The sequence below is a fragment of the Drosophila suzukii genome, assembly GCF_043229965.1.
Source record: "Drosophila suzukii chromosome 2 unlocalized genomic scaffold, CBGP_Dsuzu_IsoJpt1.0 scf_2c, whole genome shotgun sequence".
NCBI classification, from domain to species: domain Eukaryota; kingdom Metazoa; phylum Arthropoda; class Insecta; order Diptera; family Drosophilidae; genus Drosophila; species Drosophila suzukii.
This window is the reverse complement of record NW_027255896.1, coordinates 22951655-22977281: the sequence shown is the minus strand read 5'-3', so window position 1 is coordinate 22977281 and position 25627 is coordinate 22951655. Positions and strand designations below refer to the sequence as shown.

The following is a 25627-nucleotide window of genomic DNA, read 5'->3' as shown; positions in this document are numbered from 1 at the left end:
AGATGCGTCACGCGAACCGGGTATTTATGCGATGCAAGTCATGACGTTCGGAGCTTCATGTTCTCCTGCCCTGGCCAACTATATATGAAATCGAAACGCGGAGCGCTTCTCCAGACAGTTGCCGGAAGTTGTAGCGGTCATATGCAGGAACACCTTTGTCGACGATTGGCTCGAATCCGTCAATACGGAGAGCGATCATCATCATGCACCACGAGAAGGGCCACACAGATAAATCCACAATAGCCTGTATTGTACCAGATCCTCAACGCTTTAGCCGGCTGGAAAAATTGCACCCGCGAAAAGCAAAGTCCTTCAGTTCCTGCGCTTGCTTATTAAGGAACCAAAAGATGGCCAACTACAACAATTGGTGCAACTGACGCGGGCTGTGGACTCGGATGTCATTCTGGTGCGAATCAGCCGGGAAGCGGAGTTTCCTATATGATTGCAAGAGCCCATTGTTTACGTGTTCCCCATTCCTAGACGAATCTGGCGTGATGCCAGTAAAAGACCGAATAAACGCGATAGAGGGTATAGAGTTTGCCATACAGCAGCCCATAATTCTATCGTGACGTCACCGAGTGACATATCTTAACGCAAATTACTACCACCGGCGGTTTCACCACATTAAGAACGAGATCGTCGCCAATGAAATGAGACAACAGTACTGGAATAAAGGACTAAAGGCCCTCGTAAGGGAGGTTGCCAAAGATTGTCCGACATGCCGCATACGAAACGCCCGACCCGAGCCACCGGAAATGTGAAGTCTACCGCAAGAGCGACTCTCCCCGTACACTCCGTACCGTTAACATTCACATGGGTGGACTACTTCGGACTTCTCGGTGTCGCAGTGGGGCGTCGGCGGGAGATGAGATTGGGCGTGTTGTTTACATGTCTTAATACTCGAGCAGTGCATCTGGAAGTTGCAGTGTCACTCTTCACGGACTCCTCTTTATGTACCCTAAAGACATTTGGTGCCCGGCGAGGTGTACCACGGCGGATCTTATCAGACAGCGGAACAAACTTTCGAGGAGCAAACGGAGTCTTACGGCAACATATAGAATGCATATCAACGTCCGCAACCGAGCGAGAATACCCTACGTTTGAGTTTAGCTTCAACCCACCTGTTGCCCCCCACATGGTCGGGGCTTGGGAACGGCTCGTCCGGTCAACAATGTCTATACTCAGCAAGATTCTTTCCTCAGAAGGTCTACGAGAGGAAATACTTCGAGCCGCTCTCGCTGACGTGGACCACACCCTGAACTGGCGACCACTTACCTACGTGCCTCTGGACCATGCGGACGCGGAAGCTTTCACGCCCAACCATTTCTTAGTGGGCAACTCAAGCAGCTTGCGGGAAAGAGGATCACTGAGCCAAGCTGGTGATCGACTGGCCAAGAGCTACCGAATCGAAACTCAGCCGGCCGATCGCTTTTGGAAGAAATGGCTTTGGGAATATCTTCCAACGCTTACAAGGAAAACTAAATGGTTCGCTATTGGAGATCTGGTAATTATCGTAGACGAAAATTCCAAAAGGAACACATGGCCTTTAGGTCGGATCGTTAACGTTCACCAAGGGGCCGATGGTCAAGTTGGTAGCGCAGTGCGCACAGTGAACGGACTGGTCACCCGACCGTCGGTAAGGCTGGACATATTAGATGGTAACCCACCGCGAAAGCAGGTGAATTACGAGGGGGGAGTGTTGCGTCGGCAACTTAAATATCGCTGCCACGACCATGCATCTTTTCCCATCTGCACTCACAATCCACCTCCTCGTACTCAACGCGCCTAAACCCGAAGTAGAGCCGATTCCGCCCTGCAAAACCACAGAATTTTTCGAGGATTTACCGCAATTCGAAAGCTGCTGTGCTGTGATGTCTTTCTCTCTTACACGTCTCCGCTGCCGAAGCCACGCGTTAGAAGCGGTAGTTTTAAAAAGTTGGCGATCGGCGTAGAATTGCGAGCAAACGAGGAGAGCACAAACGTAAGAATATGTAATTGAATTAACAAAACCTGTTGATAAACGCATTACAGCCGTTACTTTATTTTGAATCTTATTCTCCTTTAGTATGCTTTAACTTTGCCTTTTTAATATATTTTGGTGCTGCGTCACATTTTAGGGATTTTTTTAGGACTTAGTGTTAAGACTACAACTGAAAGCAACGGACACACAAGAAAAATGTGACAAGTTTTAATAAATAAAATACAGTCCACTCAAACCGGGAAAAAAAACGTTTTTATTCTACACCATGTCTTTGGTCCTTCCAGCCAAATTTAGTTACTGATTAACATGGATCAGTTTAAACTTTTGAAGGCAGCTAGAAGTCGTGCGAAGGCAAGCATTACGCGCTTGCTAACGGCGTCTCAAGATCCACGTGCGGGATCAAAATGGGAGCATGATGAAATACAAGTTTCATTGGAAAGGCTCAACATCGGTTGGAAAGAAGTCGAGTCCATTAGCGACCAAATGGCCCATTTTGACGAGGAGGAAGGGTACGTCGATCCAGCCATCGACAACGAAAGGTACGAGGACAAGTACTTACAAGCGAGCACATTATTTCGCAACCTCATTCGCACCTGTGAAGAATCTCAGGAGAATGAAAGAGAAGGCAACAACTTCAGACAAGCTGGCAACCCTGATGAGACCGCACCAATGGCATTAGGAGTGGGAACCGAAAACCTAGTTCGGTTTCTGGAACAACAGCAGCAGCTCAACGAGCGTTTGGCTGAGGCAGCAAATGTAATGCATAATGAACTGCCAAAAATCCACATCAAGCTATTCACTGGCGACTACAAGGAGTGGCCAGCCTTTAAAAACATCTTCGAGAGTACGATCCATAGCAAGAAGCATTTGACAGCTATACATAAGTTACACTACTCACTGAAGAAGCAGCTGACTTGGCACGACATATGTCAATAACGGGTTCAGCTTCCGAGGCTGCTTGGACTTGCCGAATTGACCGAATTGACACCTGCGCAAGGTGACGGACGGAGCCACCGAAATTGTACGCGGCCTGGATGCAGCAGGGCAATCCAATAGGGACTGCTGGATTTTACACTTCATCCTAGCCAAGATCGACGCTGAAACACATCGCACATGGATCGAAGGAAGCCGGGGACTGGAATCTCCGTCTGTGGATGATCTACTGAAGTTCTTAGACCGACGTTGCGAGGAGTTCGAGCTCAGGAAAAGTGAGTCAGACATAGACTCCAAGGTTGGCCCACAACATGGCAAGGCAAAGCGATCGTCACACGCTTTAGTGTCGATGGAAGCAAACACTTGTGGCAAGTGTAACTCCAAGGAGCACAAGATCTACGCCTGCTCAAAGTTTGGTGAATTGTCAATCGAGCAGAGATGCACATTTGTAAAGGCAAAATCCCTGTGCTTTAAGTGCCTTAAGCCTGGGCATGTGTCGCGAAAGTGTGAATCCAAATTCACATGCAAGTTTTTTCTGCTACATGCAGATATTCTTAATTCGCAGGCCGCTGTCACTTCGACTCACTCACGAGATGATGAAAGGCACATTCCAAGCGCTCCCGAAGATACTACGTTCACCATCAGCCATATCGCACAGGCACAAGTGGCTCCCACAAGTGAATCCTTGTGCAACGAATCAACAACCGCGACACGGCCAAAAGGGCTACGAAAAAGTGCATTGCCAACAGCTCTAGTGTTTGTAAGAAACGCAACAGGATCGCACACTACCTGCCGGGTGCTTTTGGGCAGTGGTTCGGAACTGTCGTACATCTCCGAACGGTGCGTACAGGCGCTCGGACTTGCACGCTCACCGTCACGAATTTGGGTGACCGGAATCTCGTCAATCAAGGCTTAGACAACTAGAGGCTGCAGCACACTGGACTTGCAGTCAAGGATCTCAAATCACACAATGAAGGTACGTGCCTACGTACTCAGCAAAATTACCTGCACGTTGGAAAGACACGATATCGCCGCCTCAGCACTCAAGGCATTCGCTGGCTTTGAGCTTGCAAATTCTGACTATCAATAGTTGGCGCCAGTTGATAGACTCCTGGGCAGCGACTACGTTTGGACCGTGTTCACCGGTCAAAAGATGTTCGACAACCAGGGCAACATCATCGCCATTTCGACCATATTTGGATGGGTCATAACATCTATCGTTACTACCGGATGTTCATCAACAACAACAATGCACACGGCTATTGACATTGACGCTACGGCGCTTTTGGGAGCTGGAGGATGTCAACCAGGAATTCTATGGGAAACCGGAGGACGATGAAGTTGAACAGCACTTTGTGAAGACGCACACTCGGGACTCTAAGGGGCGTTACATCGTCGAACTTTCGTTCAAAAACTACAAGGAACAGTTTTCGGATACTTTACATGGAGCGCTAACAAGATTCAGGGTTGTAGAGCGCCACCTAAAGAAGACCCCAATCTGCATTCACAGTACGTGCAATTTATGCGTGAGTATCTTCAGTTGGGCCACATGCGAGAACTGTCGCCAGAAGACATTGGCAATTTTGCGATGCTTTTATTTGCCCCATCATCCACCCAAAAATTACAGGTCGTATTTAACGGTTCATTCAAGGACACGAATGGACGGTCCTTAAACGAAGCTCTGCACATTGGACCGAGCATTCTACGAAACCTTTTTTCGATTTGTAAGCGTTTCAGAATGTTCAAGTTTGTCTTCTCAGCAGATATTGTCAAAATGTATCGACAAATCTGGGTGGCTGCCAACCATTGTGGCTATCAGCGAATCGTTTGGAGAGAAGATGAAACGACTCCTATTAAACACTATGAACTGTCCACGGTGACATACGGCACATCCTGCGCACCATTTTTGGCAGTGAGGGTCCTCGATCAGATAGCTCACGACCATCAACACGACTTTCCTACCGCTGCAAAGATCTTAAAGGAGCAGTTTTATGTGGACGACGTACTGACCGGAGCACATACCGAGGAGGAGCTCATTCGCAATCAAAATGAGTTGATCCAGTTGATTAAATGTGCAGGCATGGAACTTGGTAAATGGGTTTCCAGTTCATCACGTGTCGCCCACATATCTCTCGCTACAACTGAAGTACAAGGCAATGAATCCAATTCTACAGCAAAAGTTCTTGGCATTCATTGGGATCCAGAAGGGGATATGTTATCCTACAAAGTTTGCCTTACAACAAATCCGCAAGTGCTTTCAGATGTGGCACGCATTTTTGGCCCGCTAGGTATTCTGTCGCCAGTGGTAGTGCAATTTAAGATTCTGTTCCAAGAATTGTGGCTACTCGATCTCGGCTGGGACACGGAGCTTCCTCCAAAAATTGCGGACTGGTTGAATAAATGCAGTAACGACCTACACATCCTTCGAGATCTACGCTTGCCACGGTTTGTCCAAATCAATGAAGATCACATCGAACTGCATGGATTTTCAGATGCATCCATAAGGAGTTTCTGCACTTTTTGTAATTGTTCGTCAAAGGTACTGGATCTTTGGTACGCGCAACCTGATAAGGAATCTGGTTCACAACTGCGTTAAATGTTTCCTCCAACGTAAACTCACGGAGCAGTACGTCCCGTTAAAAAAACTGTTCTAACCTTTGAACAAATGCAAACTCTGATCGCTCAGATCAGTGCAGTGGTGAACTCGCGACCGCTACGCTACACACCTGACAATGACCTCACCTACTTGTCTCCGGCCCATTTTTTAATTGGGCCCCCATTCACAACTGTTCCAAAGGGAGAAATGACCCATTTGCCGATCAGTCGTCTGGACTATTGGCAGCACTTACAGTACAAGAGTATTTGACATCCCTACAGCAACGTCAAAAGTAGAGCAGCAAGGAACGCAACATCGCAGTAAACAATGTAGTTCTCTTCGAGGACTCAAATCTCCCTCCAGCAGCTTGGATTCTAGCCCGTGTATTGGAAGCTCATCCTGGACCATATGGACTTGTACGCGCTGTAAAACTTAAGACGTCTACTGGAGAGATGACCCGTCCCATCACCAAGTTAGCTGTACTGCCTAAGTCTGAAACATTGTTTAATCTTATTCTCCATTTAGTATATGAAATACTAACTTTGCCTTTTTAATATATTTTGGTGCTGCGTCACACTTTAGAGATTTTTTAGGACTTAGTGTTAAGACTACAACTGAAAGCAACGGACACACAAAAAAAATGTGTCAAGTTTTAATAAATGAAATACAGTCCACTCAAACCGGGAAATAAAACGTTTTTATTCTACACCACAACCCAACATGAAATATAGATTTCGGTTGTTGTCTTTCTGATCGACTGTTTCTGGAGTGCACTGTGTTTTGAGTGGAAGTAATGTAATCGTATTGTATTTTTTAATCAAGAAGTAAAAATTATATAGTCGGATATTTTTATACCCGTTACTCGTAGAGTAAAAGGGTATACTAGATTCGTCGGAAAGTGTGCAACAGGCAGAAGGATGCGTTTCCGACGCCATAAAGTATATATATTCTTAATCAGGAAGTCGAGTCGATCTAGCCATGTCCGTCTGGCCGTCTGTCTGTCTGTCCGTCTGTCCTTCTGTCCGTTTGTCTGTCTGTTCGGATGAACGCTGAGATTTCGGAAACTATAAAAGCTAGGCTATTGAGATTTGGCATGCAGATTCCTGAGCTTCTTACGCAGCGCAAGTTTGTTTCCGCAATGTGCTACGCCCACTTTTAAACCCATTAGCCAACCAAATCTGTGGAGCCCACAATTTTTATGCTAGAAAAAAATGTTTAGCTGAAATGTATTAATCTTGTTAAAAGTAATCGATTACTACGCCCACTCTAAGGCCCACAAACCGTCCAAACCTTTGACGCCTACAATTTTCATGCTAAAAATAAATTTTAACTAATGTACTAGTTTCGTCAATACCTATCGATTGAACCAAAAAAAAGGTTTGCCACGCCCACTCTAACGCCCATAACGCTTAAATCTGTCTACCGCCCACATAACCATATATTGAGGTGCTTGCATTTCTCCATTTGCCTTTTGTCCCGTTAGCTGAGTAACGGGTATCTGATAGTCGAGGTACTCGACTATAGCGTTCTTTCTTGTTGTTGATTAATAACTTTGAATCAAGAATTTTTACAATGTTACGTACGCCCACATAGAAAGATTCACATAAAGAAACATAGACGAATCTTGAGTCGGGGGGGAGGGGTGCATTTGACTAACCAGACTCACACTGCTAAAGACAGAAGAAAATGCAATTCGGCAATTCTCAAGGCCAGAACAACGGCCACGATCGAACTACTGGTAATTATACTCCAATAGCTGGCAAAGGGCAACAGGCGGCCGTTTACTCCCAAGATAGCAGATATCAAGAAATAGCAATCCTAGGTGGGAACACCTAGTTAATCCGATCCATACCGGCAGCCAAGTAAAAGCTCTAGTCTGGTATAAAAGATCTTAGACAATTAAAGAAAGAGAGAGAATCCATTCGGGTGTCTTGCTGACGGAAGCTGGCAGCTCCGTGGAAAGGCGACTTTCCCAGGGGGTAGTCGTTCACGGAGTCTTCTGCCACCAGGACCAGCCAACATATCCAACAGTCCTTGAGGAGGACACAAATCGGAGCTCGAAAGAACCTTATGTGTCGGACCAGCGCCGCCATTGTCATCAAAGAACGCGGAGAGGATCAACAATATGGACGGCATCCGACATACTGTGATGTTTGTGGCCGCAGTACCCGCGATCCACATGCTCCTGAATGCTTGAAACATGCATTGAAATACGTTTAAGCCAACCGAATCAATAGAAAAAGGGTGATTCATGGTGAACAATAAGAGAGGACGAAACTCTCCACCAGCCGTTGAAGAAGTCGCACGCCTCTGGCATAATATATATATAGACTTGTATATTGTGTTCAAGTGAATTGGTATACTTAAGAATAGCCGTATTTTTGTGCACGTATAATTATATACATATATCCAATATTTAAAGAGGGGGTAAGTTTGTCGGAACATCGGACGCCTCTCCATCGACCCAAGTCGATGGTGCACGTGTATTTATATATATACATCCAATATAATATTCTTCCAAAGCCCAGGATCCGAAGCGTCGAGATCTCATCGCCCAGTGCCTAAGTTTGTCGGAACACGGTTCCTTTCTTATAAACATAAATATATAAATACTCGTGCAGTATCCTACAAAAATACTTGGCTAGTATACAAGTTTTAGGGGCGAGTATCAGCCTTGTAGTTATATGACAATTGCAAGAGCTCTCTGAGCGACGTTTTTAGTCGTGAATAGTTAGCTTTTTGCTGATGTGTGCAACTTTACAGGTGTCAAATTCGATACTTTCCGCTAACAAAATAACTGTTATATATATTACTCAATAAATTTATAATAAGAACCACGAAGTGCTAGAAGTTTAACAAGGGGGGTGTGCTGACGCAGGAAGTGGAGTAGGTCAATGTCCACGGATATCCTTGACAATAAGGGTTCGTGTTGCGCATTCCGCGACGATCCATTGGCACACGAATGTGTGAAGGGGAGGGAATATGGGTACGACCCAAATACGACGTAACTTATGCCGGCAAATGATGCCTGAACATCGGACGCCTCTCCATCGACCCAAATCCCTGTAAGGACTCGGGCACTAATATGCCCACGTAACAGAATAGACGCCAAACGCTAGGATTTTTCTTATTCCTTAAGGAATATTAATAGGGTCAATCATTTGGCCTCCAGCAGCGATCAAGGCGCCGGAGGACATCCTCTTCATGTTGCAAGAATGCAAACCGCATCCCAGCCGAGCAGGTGCTTGCTGAGGAGTTGGAGGCACCTGGTGGGCCGGAGAACGGCTACTCCACTGATTCGTCGCTATCGAGCACGTCGACCTCAGCGATACAGAGGAGGCCGACGTCACTGTGATGGAGGTTGCAGCTGTAGATGTCACTAAGACTTCTACAAATACACCTTCACCACAGTAAAGCAGCGTCTGCTGCTCTTCTGCTTCGCCTGACCGAAGGCGGAGCCGATCTAGTCCTTGTACAGGAACCTTGGATAGTAGGAGGCAAGGTTACTGGACTAGGAGCAACGGAATACATGCTTATGCTTGACCCCAAAGAAGGTAAAATTCTAACATGCATATTAGCCAAAAGGCATCTTAGTATATTTCTACATTGCAATTACAGCAACGGTAAGCCTGGAGCTGCAAAGTGGCTCCTATCGGCCTACTTGGCCTTTGAAAAGGAAAACCCCCCAGATGCGCTGGTCAGAGGACTGGCAGAGGAATGCGAAAAGCTCAAGAAAGGTTTGGTAATAGGCTGTGACGCCAACGCCCATCATACCCAGTGGGGTTGCCCAAACAGCAACGACAGAGGCAAGTCTCTTTTTAATTTTATTCTAAATTGGAACCTGTTCTTATGCAATAGGGGCAATGTCCCTACCTTTATAACTAAAACTTGCCAAACGATCATAGATCTAACTTTGGTATCAGACTCACTCGTAGGCGCAGTCAAAAACTGGGCAGTCTTTGACGAGCACTCCTTTTCGGACCATAGATTCATAAACAATATTGTCCCTTGATTCGCCCTTGCCGGTCAGCTTCGCTAACCCCAGACGAGCCGACTGGCGCAGGTACAAAGAAGTTCTGACGAATATCCTCCCCATGGAACCGTCAGAAAGCATCAGAAACAGAACAGTATGTAACTTCACAGAGGGAAACCAAGGGTAGGAAAAAACCCCCTGGTGGGCCCAAAAACTATCAATCCTCAGAACCAACTGCAGATGCCTGTTGTGAGGAGTTGAATAACTCCCCACAAATAGAAGCAGCAGCAGATGGCCGGCCGCTTACCAGTTCCGCGGCGAGGAGAGTTTGGAGACTTGGATGGAGAACGATAGAGTTTGGAGACCAAGGATGGAGACCGAGAGAGTTTGGAGAGCAAGGATGGAGATCGAGAGAGTTTGGAGACCAGGGACGGAGAGCGAGAGAGTTTGGAGACCAAGCATGGAGAAGGAGAGAGAATGGAGACTTCGCGGGCAAGGCAAGAGTGCCGTGTGCAAAAACAGGATAACGGAACTCCACCGGACTTTGGACTCTCCCGTGAACTTTGGACCGGGAGAGGAAGTGCCACATCTCGGCAGTGGAGCGGCACACAGGCGTGCCACAAGCGGCTCGGGAATCAGCGGAATGGCAGCAGTGGGCGGAGCATCTATTGGAAGCGGTACGTGAAGGACAAGTGGGTCAACCAGGAGTCACGGACTTTGGACCCAGAGTGGAGAGATCCAGCGGGCCGTGCGCAAAAGGGAAATAACGGTTCCCGGAGGCCCTATATAAGGCCGCAGAGCGCTGGCAGCTGGATCAGTCGATCACGAGGAGTCAAACCTTCAAGATCAGTTAAAGTACCAAGTAAACAGTCATACAAGCAAGTAATCTACGAGAGAGCTACAACCAAGCGAGTCGTCGGAAGCAGCGCCATGGGAAGCACACAAGGAGCAAGATCGCCACGTCGAGACGTTCGGGATTGGGACATCAGGAATATCCGAATTGAGACACAAGTGGCTGAGTTCTGGAAGGCATCACGCGGCTAAGTCAAGGCGTTTGTTTTCTAACTTTGTCACGACCACACCCTGGCGAGTCGCTTGGCGGGTCTGTCAGAGACAAGCAAAAGAGTCCTACGACTAAGAACCGTCAGCTTGGGGAGGAAAGTTGCCTGCGACCCAGCGTACCTTGCCCGACCAAGCAGGACCTGTCGTGACGGACGAGCGGTAGATCGCTTTGCGGTTTAAAGAGGCGGCAGCCTGGAGAGCCCTGCGATTACCGGCAAAGTTCCCGAACAGCGACCGCCCAACTCCCCGAGTGCCACAACGACGAAATACTGATCAGCAGACAGCGCAGAGGACATCGACAGCGACGCCACCAGACATTTCCGGCAGCCACGTTACCCTCGCCTCCTTGGGGAGCGCAGGAGCGTCGCGGACGTCACGCATTAAGGTGAAGCTGGGTGGAACGTTCGTCTGCGCTAGGCGTAAAGCGAAGTGAACTCCTAGACAGTCTCCTGGCGGCAGCCTTGACTGTCAGCGCGATCTGAGCAAGAACCTAGCGGGACCGTCCGGGACAGAGCAAGGGACCTGGAGAGCAAGGCTTGTTCACCCTAGTCTGAGAACGGTGACACTTACCTAAGCCCACAAGGCCGAACTCTCTGCGGGTCTAAGGCGCAACAAGCGACCCCGAGGCAGCGCGTCGGCAAGCAAGCGGAGGCGGCCACTACGAGCGTCCCGAAACCCAGGATCCAGTGGAAGCCGAGTCAACGCGTCGAGGAGCCAGAAAGAGGAGCGCCTGCAGCCGGCGAAATCAGAGCCAGGAGATACCGAAGCCAGCCCAGCAACACACCCGCTGTACTAATACCACGAGAATAAATCCCACAGTTACCATTTGGACCCCTTTGTTTTCTCACTGATCTACGGGCAATCACGTCATATAAATTTGGTGGGACGAACACACAATCTTCTGAGCTAGCCGCACGAATCTCGTAGCGAGCAGACACACAAAATCAGTCGTTACATCTGGCGCCCAACGTGATTGTCCCAACAGTGAGAACAGCACAAAAAAAATGGGAAAGAAGTGGATTTACCGCCTCAAGAAGGAGGACTTCGCCCATGTCGCACAGAGGATTAATGTCGCCCTGGAGGGCAGGCTAGAAGACATGAGGAAGGCACTGTCGGAATACTACTCAGAGACAGAGAACGACCCACAACTTGTCGACATCTGGGCCGAGCTGGAAGCAACATACCACGACAGAGCCGGCCCAAGCATTACGTTAACAAACGCTGAAGGGGGCAACCTAATGCCAAGCCTGAGCTTTGACAACATGCAGAAAGAGGCCCACAGGAGAGAGTCAAGCCAGGATAAGAAAACAACAGCGCTGACCCCGAGACCAAGCCAGTCGGACTATGCAAAGGTCGCTAAACAGGTCCGCGAATGGTCGTTCAGGTTCGACGGGGCGGAAAAACCATTTGAGTTCCTGGAGCAGGTAGAATGGTCCGCCAACACGTACGGCTTGGACCTTGATATGATCCCTCGAGCAATGCCGGAGTTGCTTAAGGGAAGGGCGTTGAAATGGTTTATCGCCAACAACAAGCAATGGAGAACCTGGGCAGAGTTCATAGAAAGCTTCCACACCTATTTTATGCCAAGAAAGTTCTTCACCGGGCTAGCGAACCACGTCCGACAACGGAATCAAGGCTTCAGCGAGTCGTTCAAAGACTACATGATCGACATGCAGACGATGGTGAGGCCACTTAACTACTCTACGAAAGAAACGTTAAGGGTCATTAAAGAGAACTGCACACCAAGCCTACGGATTTTCTTGAGAGCATACAAAATATCTGACCTGGATACGCTAATGATCCTAGCCGATGAGTATGAAGAACTTGAAAAGGAACGGGAAGTTTTCGCACAGGAGAACAAGTTCTCAAAGACCAAGTCGGCGTCACCAACGCAGGTGACATGCAGAAGATGCGAGGAGACAGATAACCCGGACACACGAGGAAATAACCAATGGTCACCACCACACCAAGCCAGACGACAGCAGGCAACAGACGCACCACGCGGAGGCAACTGGACACCACCCCCACAGCAACAGAGACAGCCAAACAATACCGTGTGGAGGCCGCCAAGCAACACACAGAGGCCACAAGATGCCACCCATATCACAAACCCGCAGGAAGCCTGTCAAAAATGCAGCTGTGATGATTGGTGGGAACAGCTGCAACGCCACAATCAACACCGGAGCAACGGCAAGCTTCGTTAGCGAAGAATTGGCGGACAATATTGCTGCTTTAGGAAGGATTACAAAGACGAGACGGCAAGTTAGGTTGGCAGATGGAAGGGGCGGCGGAATTGATGCGCAGCTCGAGGTGGAGGTCAATTTCGGCAACAAACAAGTGACGCAAAGTCGACGAAATCAACGCAAGGGTGGACGAGCTTCTCCAAATGGGGTTCATAGAGCATTCATAGAGCCCATACAGCTCCCCCATCGTGATGGTGAAAAAGAAGACAGGCAAGTGGAGACTGTGTGTCACAACAGGCAGATCAACGCGAAGTCAGTTAAGGATGCCTACCCAATGCCTCGCATAAACTACATCCTGGACCAACTAAGGGAAGCGCGGTACATCAGCAGTTTGGACCTGAAGGATGGATACTGGCAAATCCCACTGGAAGAGAGTAGCAGGCAGTATACGGCGTTCACGGTACCAGGCAAAGGTCTGTTTCAGTGGAGGCTAATGCCGTTCGGACTTCACTCGGCGTCGGCAACGTTTCAGCCGAGTTTTGGACCAAGTTATTCGCCCCGAGATGTCACCTCACGCATTCGCTTACCAGGATGGCATAATAGTGATCGGTCGCACGCTGGAAGAACACAAACGAAACCTTAGAGAAGTGTTCCGGCGTCTAAAGGAGGCGAACCTGAGGCTGAATCCAGAAAAATGCCAATTCTTTAAAAAGGAACTGCTGTACCTGAGACATCGAGTGACAAGCGAGGGAATAGGAACAGATCCAGAAAAAGTAGCCGCCATCGCCGAACTGGAACCGCCATCGACCGTCAAAGAACTTCGGCAATACCTAGGAGTAGCGTCGTGGTACCGCCGATTTGTACCAGATTTTCCAGAATCGTCAAGCCCCTGAATGACCTGCTGCGCAAAGGCAGTAAGTGGGAGTGGACACCAGAGCACCAAATGGCGTTTGAGGAAGTAAAGGCAAGACTCGTGGCAGAACCGGTGCTAGCATGCCCGAACTTCAGTAGAACTTTCATCCTGCAAACAGACGCCAGCGACTACGGCATCGAAGCTATACTGACCCAGGACACCGAAAAAAGCGAAAGAGTAATCTCCTATTCGAGCCGAACACTGAACGGCGCGGAGAAGAACTATTCAACAACGGAGAAGGAGTGCTTGGCGATCGTCTGGGCGATCCGGAAGCTCAGGCCATATCTGGAAGGTTACCACTTTAAGGTAGTAACCGACCACATGGCCCTGAAGTAGCTCAACAGCATCAAAAGCCCTTCAGGAAGGATCGCGAGATGGGCCCTGGAGCTACAACAATACGACTTTGAGATAGCGTACAGAAAGGGTCAGCTAAACGTGGTGGCCGACGCATTATCAAGACAACCACTACCAGAGACGCTACGAGGAGTAAAAGAGGCGTCGGCAACAATAACTTCAGGAGGGTGCAGCTGGATCAAGGACATGGGCGAAAAGATAAGGACCCAACCGCAGAAGTACCCGGACTATGTTATGGATGGTGAGACATGGTACAGAAACATACCTCACCGAGCAGGCAGTGAAGACGTCGCGTCATGGAAGATGTGCGTCCCAAAGTCGCTACGAGAAAAAGCGTTGAGGGAAAACCACGACGCACCATCTGCGGGACACGTAGGAAGCCGGAGGACAATTGCACGGTTGGAAGCCCGATACTACTGGCCAGGCATGCATAGAGACGCCCGAGCCCACGTAAGAAAATGCGAGATTTGCAAGCGGTTTAAGTCCAATCAGATGCAGGCAGCCGGGAAGATGTTGACCCAAGTGCCGGAGGAACCATGGGGCACGGTATGTGCAGACTTCGTTGGACCCCTACCAAGATCCAAGCAAGGGAACCAAATGCTGCTGGTCGTGATAGACAGGTTTTCGAAATGGACGGAACTGGTGCCCCTACGCAGTGCGACAGCAGAGTCGCTCAAGAAGGCTTTTAGGGAGCGCATAATCGCAAGGTACGGGGTGGTCATAACGAACAACGGAGTGCAGTTTGCAAGCCGTATCTTCAAGAGTTTGATGGGTATCAGACAACAGTTCACCGCACCATACACACCACAAGAAAATCCGACCGAACGAGCGAACAGAACGGTCAAGACCATGATTGCGCAATTCGCAGGGCAGGACCAGAGAAACTGGGACGAGAAGTGGCCGGAGATTATGCTAGCAGTGAACACGAGCACATCGGAATCCACCGGCCATACACCGGCGTTTCTTACCCAGGGAAGGGAACCACGCCTACCCAGCAGCCTATATGATAAAGAAACCCTAGGCACTGGACGAGCTACGGAGACCCCTGAGGAAAATGCCAACAAAATAAGAGAGGTATTCGAGATCGTGCGGCGAAATATGGAAATGTCGTCCCAGGACCAAGCCAGACACTACAATCTGAGAAGCAGGCAATGGTCACCAGCGGTGGGCGACATAGTATGGGCCAAGCGGCTGAAGGATTCGCTGCAAAGCTAGCCCCGAGGTACGATGGCCCTTACCAGGTTGTGGATTTCGTCTCTCCAGTGATCTGTAAAATTCGCCACACACAGTCGAAGAAAGAAAGGACAGTTCACGTTGGCGAGCTCAAGCAACAACAAAACGAGCAGACAGCAGAAACGTCAGATTGTCTAACGACAGGTACAAGGCGACAGGATTAGGCGTCAGGCCGAAGCGAGAGTCATCCATACGCCACACGGAAAGGACAATCAGGATAGCACAAGGACATGGATAAGGATTTCTCGTTAATCCAGACTGCGAGGCCCAAGGATTATGCGTCAGGCCGAAGCGAGATTCATCCAAACGCCACGCAGAAAGATCAACCATAAATATAGGTCACAAGGATACGGGCAACGTGTAGGGATCGAACCACAAGGCAGCAGGATTCAGCGTCGGGCAGTCGCCAGAGTCATCCGCGATTACGCCAGGCGGAAGGGACACTTACAAAACAGCACAAGGATACGGGTAACATATAGGGATCCAACCGCAAGGCAGCGGGATTCAGCGTCGGGCAGTTGCCAGAGTCATCCGCGATAATGCCAGGCGGAAGGGACACTTAGAAAACGGCACAAGGATACGGGTAACGTATAGGGATCCACCCGCAAGGCAACAGGATTCAGCGTCGGGCATTTGCCAGAGTCATCCGTGGTTAGGCCAGGCGGGAAGGACATGGACAAGGTCGACAACAACACTAGCAAAAGCACACCACTTCATCAAGGATACCCCAACAATACCCTAAATACTCGAAGGACCCGAAGAATACTCGAAGGACACCCCAACAATACCCCTAAATGTGCCCAAAGGACACCCGAAGGATACTCGAAGGACACCCCAACAATACCTCTAAGTGTGCCCAAAGGACACCCGAAGGATACCCTTGGGATAGCCCAACGATACCAGAAGGACACCCCAACAATACCCCAAAGGATACCCGAAGGACACCCCAACAATACCCCTAAGGATACCCGAAGGATACCCAAAGGACACCCGAAGGATACCCTAGGGATAGCCCAATAATGCCCCAAGGATAACAAGGATACCAACCAAGAACGCCCCGAAGCAAGGTGTAGGCCCAAGGACAACTTCCAAGGATACTCACCAAGGGTGATCAATGTAGGGTCTCAAGCAAGTGGGTTACGGAACCGGGAGGTACAGCGAACCGCAGCATCCAGAGTGCCACGGTGATCTGAGGGAGTACAACTTGTTGTTTACGAAGAAAGAGGGAAGACGGTACAGCAAAGAGAGCTGTACCGTAAGAGAGCGAGCGCCCCAAAGAAAGGACATAACGGTATCGGGCAAAAGGAAGGCGCGCAACCGAGGTTTCATGTATGGGGAGCCTGGCGACGGTCGAGCACTACAATTCAGAACACCAAGATGAGCACACGCGTCACCAGAGCCGAAGCACGCAGGAGGATGGCGGCCCTCCAGGAACCTCGCCCGGGGCAAGGATGGTCGGAGACCCGGCCTACCCGAGCTCCGCGGCGGGCCCTGGAGCGGACCCGAGACGAGGACTCCGCACCAGAACCCGCGGTGACAGCGACGTGGAGGTGGTCGGCGATCCCGCCGTCGAGAAGAGAGAGAGTAGCGAATCCGGAAGGCGGCGGCGGGCGGTCGGATACCGCGCGGGACGACGGACGTCGGAGGAGCGGAACTCCCGAGGTGCCACTTGGAGGATGTCTGTCGGGCCACCGAGGAGACTCGGAAACGGTTCCGAGACCGGGAGCCGTCGGACGAGGAGCAGCAGCGGTCGACGGAGGAGGAGGCGAGATGGCAGACGCGGCTGCGGTAGGACCACGAGGCGGCGGCGGCGCGATGGCGGGAGGCGCAGGAAGAGGAGCGACGGCTGTGGGAGGCACCGGTGGAGGACTCGTGGGAAGTGCCGCTCACCCCCAGATATGCGGCCGAGGAGCCCAGTCCGAGGAGCGAGGATGGGGACGAGCCATGCGCGCCATCCCCTCCGCGGTGGTTGCCAGAGGTACCACCCACTCCCCGCTACGAAGGCGAGTGGCTCACAGACGACGCTCGAGACGGCGACGGAGGAGCACCGTTGGCCACGCCGCCTTGGAGGCCGGCCCTCGGCCTTTGCTCCCGGAGGAGTAAAAGCCAAGCGAAGAGTCGACCGCGCAGCCGATGCCACAACCGCAGGAGGAGGCAGTCCACCAGGCACAGGCGGAGGAGCCGTCGGTGGTGCGGACGGAGATGCCGGCCGCGCACGTGAGCCACAGCACGCGGGCGTTCGTGGCCGAGGGCGTGCGGTGGCGACAGCAGACGCTGGTATGGACGTGGCCCGAGGGGCCCGCGATGGTATCGACGAAGGAGGAGCCCAGGATATGGGAGGAGGGTTTACCCAAGGTGAATCCTTGGGATCCCCGGACGAGAGGCCGGCAGGATGCGTGGGTCCCGCCGACACCGAGCACGGGCCCGCCAACACCGGCGACGACGGCAACGACGGGGGAGACGGAATCGCTGGAGAAGGGACCTTGGGTGTGGCCCGAGCCACCGGCCACCCAAAGACCTCCGTTGCAGCGACAAACCTCGACGCCCGGAGCGACGCGCCCGCGGCCGCACTTCATGCGGCAGGTATCGGCGCCGGAGGGAGGCGGTTGGCGCGAGATCGCCAGGAGCGAGTGGCCGGAGGGAATAGAGGAGGCACCTGCGGTCGCGACGGCACGGCGGAAGAGCGGCAGGCGTTGCGAACTGGTCACCGAAGGCGGACGACGGTACCGGGTGAGGCTCGGAGTCGCGGGCACCCGGGTGTTCGCGCAGTAAAATAAACGGAAAAAAAAAGCAAAAAAACAAAAAAAAAAACAATGCTTTCCTAAGTAACAAGAGAAGGGGCACGGGGCCAAGAGTTTGATTGGGGATGTGGCTGGAAGAGAACGGGGCATTCATGGGTCACTCCAGCAACCAGGAGTCAAAGGGTCTTAATACAGGAAGCAGAGACGAACATCAAATACTTACCTGCTGTCCCGGTTGCAAAGTGAATGCGAAGTCCTCTCCGCACATGCTCTCGAGGGCTGCCAATATGGAGTCCGATGCAGCCGACAGAGGACGAGTGAAGGGCGAGAGAGGACGAAAGGAGAGAAAAGGATAAGATGAAAAGGAGTAAAGGAAATGCAAAAAACTTACCTATGAAAATTGCAAAATCACCACGAGCCAGGGAAGGGGGCGCCTCGATAGGCGATCGGTTGGCACTGGACGATAGTGCGATCGATGGGCACATGAAAATGGAAATATCGGCCAAGGTGGAAATATCGGCTTGGGAATCAGCGGAATGGCAGCAGTGGGCAGAGCACTCGTGAAGGACAAGTGGGTCAATCAGGAGTCACGGACTTTGTACCCAGAGTGGAGAGATCCAGCGGGCCGTGCGCAAAAGGGAAATGACGGTTCCCGGAGGCCCTATATAAGGCCGCAGAGCGCTGGCAGCTGGATCAGTCGATCACGAGGAGTCAAACCGTCAAGATCAATCAGATACCAAAGTGAACAATCAAACAACAGCAAGTCGAGTCGGCGGAGAAGCAGCGCTGTGGGAGCCTACGAGGAGCAAGATACCAGGAATCTCCGAATTGAGACGCAGGTAGCTGAGGTCCAGAGGGCATCACACGGCTAGGTCAAGGCGGTCGATTAACCCTATCCACAAAGTCCTGGCGTTACGCCTGGAGAGAGTATAACAAGCCAGAAGGGAGAGCGGTCGATCGGTACGGTCTCGAGTGGAGTTGTCCAGGAGAGCCCTACGGATTCGACATGCGAGGTGCCGGAGCGGCGTGCCCGAACCCCAAATATAACAAGCCAGAAGGGAGAGCTGTCGATCGGTACGGTGTCGAGTGGAATTGTCCAGGAGAGCCCTACGGATTCGACTTGCGAGGTCCCGGAGCGGCGTGCCCGAACCCCAAGCACCAAAAGCCACGCGGAAACGTCCCGGACCAAAAGGAAAAGGGTGAGGCTGGGGTGGAACGTTCGTTTACACTAGGCGTGGAAGCGAAGTAAAGCGCAGCTTCCTGGCGTTCCTCCTTGACTGTCCGCGCGGGCTGAGCAGAAACCCCAGTGGGACCATCCGGGACAGAGCAAGGAACAGGCGGCGGTGTGTCGGAAGGAGTGATCCTGGAGAGGACAGCTTCTGTTCACCCTAGTCTGAGAACGGTGACGCTTCCCTGAGCCCGTTCGGCTGATCCCCCTCGCGAGTCCGAGTCGTTACCAGCAGTTACCAAGTGAGGAGCGAGCAGCGAGTGAGCATCTTCAGGGAGCTGCGAGGATCTTCAGGGAGCTGCGAGGATCTTCAGGGAGCTATAGGACTGGAGCACCGAGTGGTCAAGGCAAGAGGTCGTCGAATCGTTTAGGACCGTCGGAAGAACCAAAGGCCACAAGCGACGAGGCAAGGCCAACCAAGCTACCAAGACATTTGTAATAATATACCCGCAATAAACCCACTACGAACCCGAGAATTCTGTGCTTTCTCTCTGAGCTACCGGGCTGTCACATTAATATAAATTTGGTGGGACGAACACACAACATACGTAGCTAGCCGCACGAATCTCGTAGCGAGCAGACCTTGTATCTCCCAATCTTCTCTGTTAGCAACCCAAATAAGAAGTAAACCAGGATAGTATGGGACGCAGAGGCTAAAGTCAAAGGAATGTCCGTCAACCATGCTGTGCTGAAAGGATCGGACATACTGGTGTCGCTAATGGGCGTGCTGCTGCGATTTCGTGAAGTTAAAGTAGCTGTTGCTGGGGACATTCGTTAGATGTTCCACCTAGTAAAGGTGCGGCCTAAAAACCAAGGTTCCCAAATGTTTTTGTGGAGGAGCGGAGATGCGTCACGCGAACCGGGTATTTATGCGATGCAAGTCATGACGTTCGGAGCCTCATGTTCTCCTGCCCTGGCCAACTATATATGAAATCGAAACGCGGAGCGCTTCTCCAGACAGTTGCCGGAAGTTGTAGCGGTCATATGCAGGAACACCTTTGTCGACGATTGGCTCGAATCCGTCAATACGGAGAGCGATCATCATCATGCACCACGAGAAGGGCCACACAGATAAATCCACAATAGCCTGTATTGTACCAGATCCTCAACGCTTTAGCCGGCTGGAAAAATTGCACCCGCGAAAAGCAAAGTCCTTCAGTTCCTGCGCTTGCTTATTAAGGAACCAAAAGATGGCCAACTACAACAATTGGTGCAACTGACGCGGGCTGTGGACTCGGATGTCATTCTGGTGCGAATCAGCCGGGAAGCGGAGTTTCCTATATGATTGCAAGAGCCCATTGTTTACGTGTTCCCCATTCCTAGACGAATCTGGCGTGATGCCAGTAAAAGACCGAATAAACGCGATAGAGGGTATAGAGTTTGCCATACAGCAGCCCATAATTCTATCGTGACGTCACCGAGTGACATATCTTAACGCAAATTACTACCACCGGCGGTTTCACCACATTAAGAACGAGATCGTCGCCAATGAAATGAGACAACAGTACTGGAATAAAGGACTAAAGGCCCTCGTAAGGGAGGTTGCCAAAGATTGTCCGACATGCCGCATACGAAACGCCCGACCCGAGCCACCGGAAATGTGAAGTCTACCGCAAGAGCGACTCTCCCCGTACACTCCGTACCGTTAACATTCACATGGGTGGACTACTTCGGACTTCTCGGTGTCGCAGTGGGGCGTCGGCGGGAGATGAGATTGGGCGTGTTGTTTACATGTCTTAATACTCGAGCAGTGCATCTGGAAGTTGCAGTGTCACTCTTCACGGACTCCTTTTTATGTATCCTAAAGACATTTGGTGCCCGGCGAGGTGTACCACGGCGGATCTTATCAGACAGCGGAACAAACTTTCGAGGAGCAAACGGAGTCTTACGGCAACATATAGAATGCATATCAACGTCCGCAACCGAGCGAGAATACCCTACGTTTGAGTTTAGCTTCAACCCACCTGTTGCCCCCCACATGGTCGGGGCTTGGGAACGGCTCGTCCGGTCAACAATGTCTATACTCAGCAAGATTCTTTCCTCAGAAGGTCTACGAGAGGAAATACTTCGAGCCGCTCTCGCTGACGTGGACCACACCCTGAACTGGCGACCACTTACCTACGTGCCTCTGGACCATGCGGACGCGGAAGCTTTCACGCCCAACCATTTCTTAGTGGGCAACTCAAGCAGCTTGCGGGAAAGAGGATCACTGAGCCAAGCTGGTGATCGACTGGCCAAGAGCTACCGAATCGAAACTCAGCCGGCCGATCGCTTTTGGAAGAAATGGCTTTGGGAATATCTTCCAACGCTTACAAGGAAAACTAAATGGTTCGCTATTGGAGATCTGGTAATTATCGTAGACGAAAATTCCAAAAGGAACACATGGCCTTTAGGTCGGATCGTTAACGTTCACCAAGGGGCCGATGGTCAAGTTGGTAGCGCAGTGGTGCGCACAGTGAACGGACTGGTCACCCGACCGTCGGTAAGGCTGGACATATTAGATGGTAACCCACCGCGAAAGCAGGTGAATTACGAGGGGGGAGTGTTGCGTCGGCAACTTAAATATCGCTGCCACGACCATGCATCTTTTCCCATCTGCACTCACAATCCACCTCCTCGTACTCAACGCGCCTAAACCCGAAGTAGAGCCGATTCCGCCCTGCAAAACCACAGAATTTTTCGAGGATTTACCGCAATTCGAAAGCTGCTGTGCTGTGATGTCTTTCTCTCTTACACGTCTCCGCTGCCGAAGCCACGCGTTAGAAGCGGTAGTTTTAAAAAGTTGGCGATCGGCGTAGAATTGCGAGCAAACGAGGAGAGCACAAACGTAAGAATATGTAATTGAATTAACAAAACCTGTTGATAAACGCATTACAGCCGTTACTTTATTTTGAATCTTATTCTCCTTTAGTATGCTTTAACTTTGCCTTTTTAATATATTTTGGTGCTGCGTCACATTTTAGGGATTTTTTTAGGACTTAGTGTTAAGACTACAACTGAAAGCAACGGACACACAAGAAAAATGTGACAAGTTTTAATAAATAAAATACAGTCCACTCAAACCGGGAAAAAAAACGTTTTTATTCTACACCATGTCTTTGGTCCTTCCAGCCAAATTTAGTTACTGATTAACATGGATCAGTTTAAACTTTTGAAGGCAGCTAGAAGTCGTGCGAAGGCAAGCATTACGCGCTTGCTAACGGCGTCTCAAGATCCACGTGCGGGATCAAAATGGGAGCATGATGAAATACAAGTTTCATTGGAAAGGCTCAACATCGGTTGGAAAGAAGTCGAGTCCATTAGCGACCAAATGGCCCATTTTGACGAGGAGGAAGGGTACGTCGATCCAGCCATCGACAACGAAAGGTACGAGGACAAGTACTTACAAGCGAGCACATTATTTCGCAACCTCATTCGCACCTGTGAAAAATCTCAGGAGAATGAAAGAGAAGGCAACAACTTCAGACAAGCTGGCAACCCTGATGAGACCGCACCAATGGCATTAGGAGTGGGAACCGAAAACCTAGTTCGGTTTCTGGAACAACAGCAGCAGCTCAACGAGCGTTTGGCTGAGGCAGCAAATGTAATGCATAATGAACTGCCAAAAATCCACATCAAGCTATTCACTGGCGACTACAAGGAGTGGCCAGCCTTTAAAAACATCTTCGAGAGTACGATCCATAGCAAGAAGCATTTGACAGCTATACATAAGTTACACTACTCACTGAAGAAGCAGCTGACTTGGCACGACATATGTCAATAACGGGTTCAGCTTCCGAGGCTGCTTGGACTTGCCGAATTGACCGAATTGACACCTGCGCAAGGTGACGGACGGAGCCACCGAAATTGTACGCGGCCTGGATGCAGCAGGGCAATCCAATAGGGACTGCTGGATTTTACACTTCATCCTAGCCAAGATCGACGCTGAAACACGTCGCACATGGATCGAAGGAAGCCGGGGACTGGAATCTCCGTCTGTGGATGATCTACTGAAGTTCTTAGACCGACGTTGCGAGGAGTTCGAGCTCAGGAAAAGTGAGTCAGACATAGACTCCAAGGTTGGCCCACAACATGGCAAGGCAAAGCGATCGTCACACGCTTTAGTGTCGATGGAAGCAAACACTTGTGGCAAGTGTAACTCCAAGGAGCACAAGATCTACGCCTGCTCAAAGTTTGGTGAATTGTCAATCGAGCAGAGATGCACATTTGTAAAGGCAAAATCCCTGTGCTTTAAGTGCCTTAAGCCTGGGCATGTGTCGCGAAAGTGTGAATCCAAATTCACATGCAAGTTTTTTCTGCTACATGCAGATATTCTTAATTCGCAGGCCGCTGTCACTTCGACTCACTCACGAGATGATGAAAGGCACATTCCAAGCGCTCCCGAAGATACTACGTTCACCATCAGCCATATCGCACAGGCACAAGTGGCTCCCACAAGTGAATCCTTGTGCAACGAATCAACAACCGCGACACGGCCAAAAGGGCTACGAAAAAGTGCATTGCCAACAGCTCTAGTGTTTGTAAGAAACGCAACAGGATCGCACACTACCTGCCGGGTGCTTTTGGGCAGTGGTTCGGAACTGTCGTACATCTCCGAACGGTGCGTACAGGCGCTCGGACTTGCACGCTCACCGTCACGAATTTGGGTGACCGGAATCTCGTCAATCAAGGCTTAGACAACTAGAGGCTGCAGCACACTGGACTTGCAGTCAAGGATCTCAAATCACACAATGAAGGTACGTGCCTACGTACTCAGCAAAATTACCTGCACGTTGGAAAGACACGATATCGCCGCCTCAGCACTCAAGGCATTCGCTGGCTTTGAGCTTGCAAATTCTGACTATCAATAGTTGGCGCCAGTTGATAGACTCCTGGGCAGCGACTACGTTTGGACCGTGTTCACCGGTCAAAAGATGTTCGACAACCAGGGCAACATCATCGCCATTTCGACCATATTTGGATGGGTCATAACATCTATCGTTACTACCGGATGTTCATCAACAACAACAATGCACACGGCTATTGACATTGACGCTACGGCGCTTTTGGGAGCTGGAGGATGTCAACCAGGAATTCTATGGGAAACCGGAGGACGATGAAGTTGAACAGCACTTTGTGAAGACGCACACTCGGGACTCTAAGGGGCGTTACATCGTCGAACTTTCGTTCAAAAACTACAAGGAACAGTTTTCGGATACTTTACATGGAGCGCTAACAAGATTCAGGGTTGTAAAGCGCCACCTAAAGAAGACCCCAATCTGCATTCACAGTACGTGCAATTTATGCGTGAGTATCTTCAGTTGGGCCACATGCGAGAACTGTCGCCAGAAGACATTGGCAATTTTGCGATGCTTTTATTTGCCCCATCATCCACCCAAAAATTACAGGTCGTATTTAACGGTTCATTCAAGGACACGAATGGACGGTCCTTAAACGAAGCTCTGCACATTGGACCGAGCATTCTACGAAACCTTTTTTCGATTTGTAAGCGTTTCAGAATGTTCAAGTTTGTCTTCTCAGCAGATATTGTCAAAATGTATCGACAAATCTGGGTGGCTGCCAACCATTGTGGCTATCAGCGAATCGTTTGGAGAGAAGATGAAACGACTCCTATTAAACACTATGAACTGTCCACGGTGACATACGGCACATCCTGCGCACCATTTTTGGCAGTGAGGGTCCTCGATCAGATAGCTCACGACCATCAACACGACTTTCCTACCGCTGCAAAGATCTTAAAGGAGCAGTTTTATGTGGACGACGTACTGACCGGAGCACATACCGAGGAGGAGCTCATTCGCAATCAAAATGAGTTGATCCAGTTGATTAAATGTGCAGGCATGGAACTTGGTAAATGGGTTTCCAGTTCATCACGTGTCGCCCACATATCTCTCGCTACAACTGAAGTACAAGGCAATGAATCCAATTCTACAGCAAAAGTTCTTGGCATTCATTGGGATCCAGAAGGGGATATGTTATCCTACAAAGTTTGCCTTACAACAAATCCGCAAGTGCTTTCAGATGTGGCACGCATTTTTGGCCCGCTAGGTATTCTGTCGCCAGTGGTAGTGCAATTTAAGATTCTGTTCCAAGAATTGTGGCTACTCGATCTCGGCTGGGACACGGAGCTTCCTCCAAAAATTGCGGACTGGTTGAATAAATGCAGTAACGACCTACACATCCTTCGAGATCTACGCTTGCCACGGTTTGTCCAAATCAATGAAGATCACATCGAACTGCATGGATTTTCAGATGCATCCATAAGGAGTTTCTGCACTTTTTGTAATTGTTCGTCAAAGGTACTGGATCTTTGGTACGCGCAACCTGATAAGGAATCTGGTTCACAACTGCGTTAAATGTTTCCTCCAACGTAAACTCACGGAGCAGTACGTCCCGTTAAAAAAACTGTTCTAACCTTTGAACAAATGCA

General features: G+C 50.2%; 1 protein-coding gene across 1 annotated transcript; it reads left to right on the top strand.

Moving 5' to 3' along the window:
* Positions 1-4688: 4688 nt before the first annotated feature.
* LOC139354359 (uncharacterized) lies at positions 4689-5510 on the top strand. The gene has a single exon (XM_070998583.1). The coding sequence runs from the start codon at positions 4689-4691 to the stop codon at positions 5508-5510; it is 822 nt and encodes a 273-aa protein (XP_070854684.1).
* Positions 5511-25627: the final 20117 nt, after the last annotated feature.

Bases quoted from the DNA above. Each gene is read 5' to 3' on its own strand.
- LOC139354359 (XM_070998583.1), top strand. From the start codon at position 4,689: ATGTATCGACAAATCTGGGTGGCTGCCAACCATTGTGGCTATCAGCGA.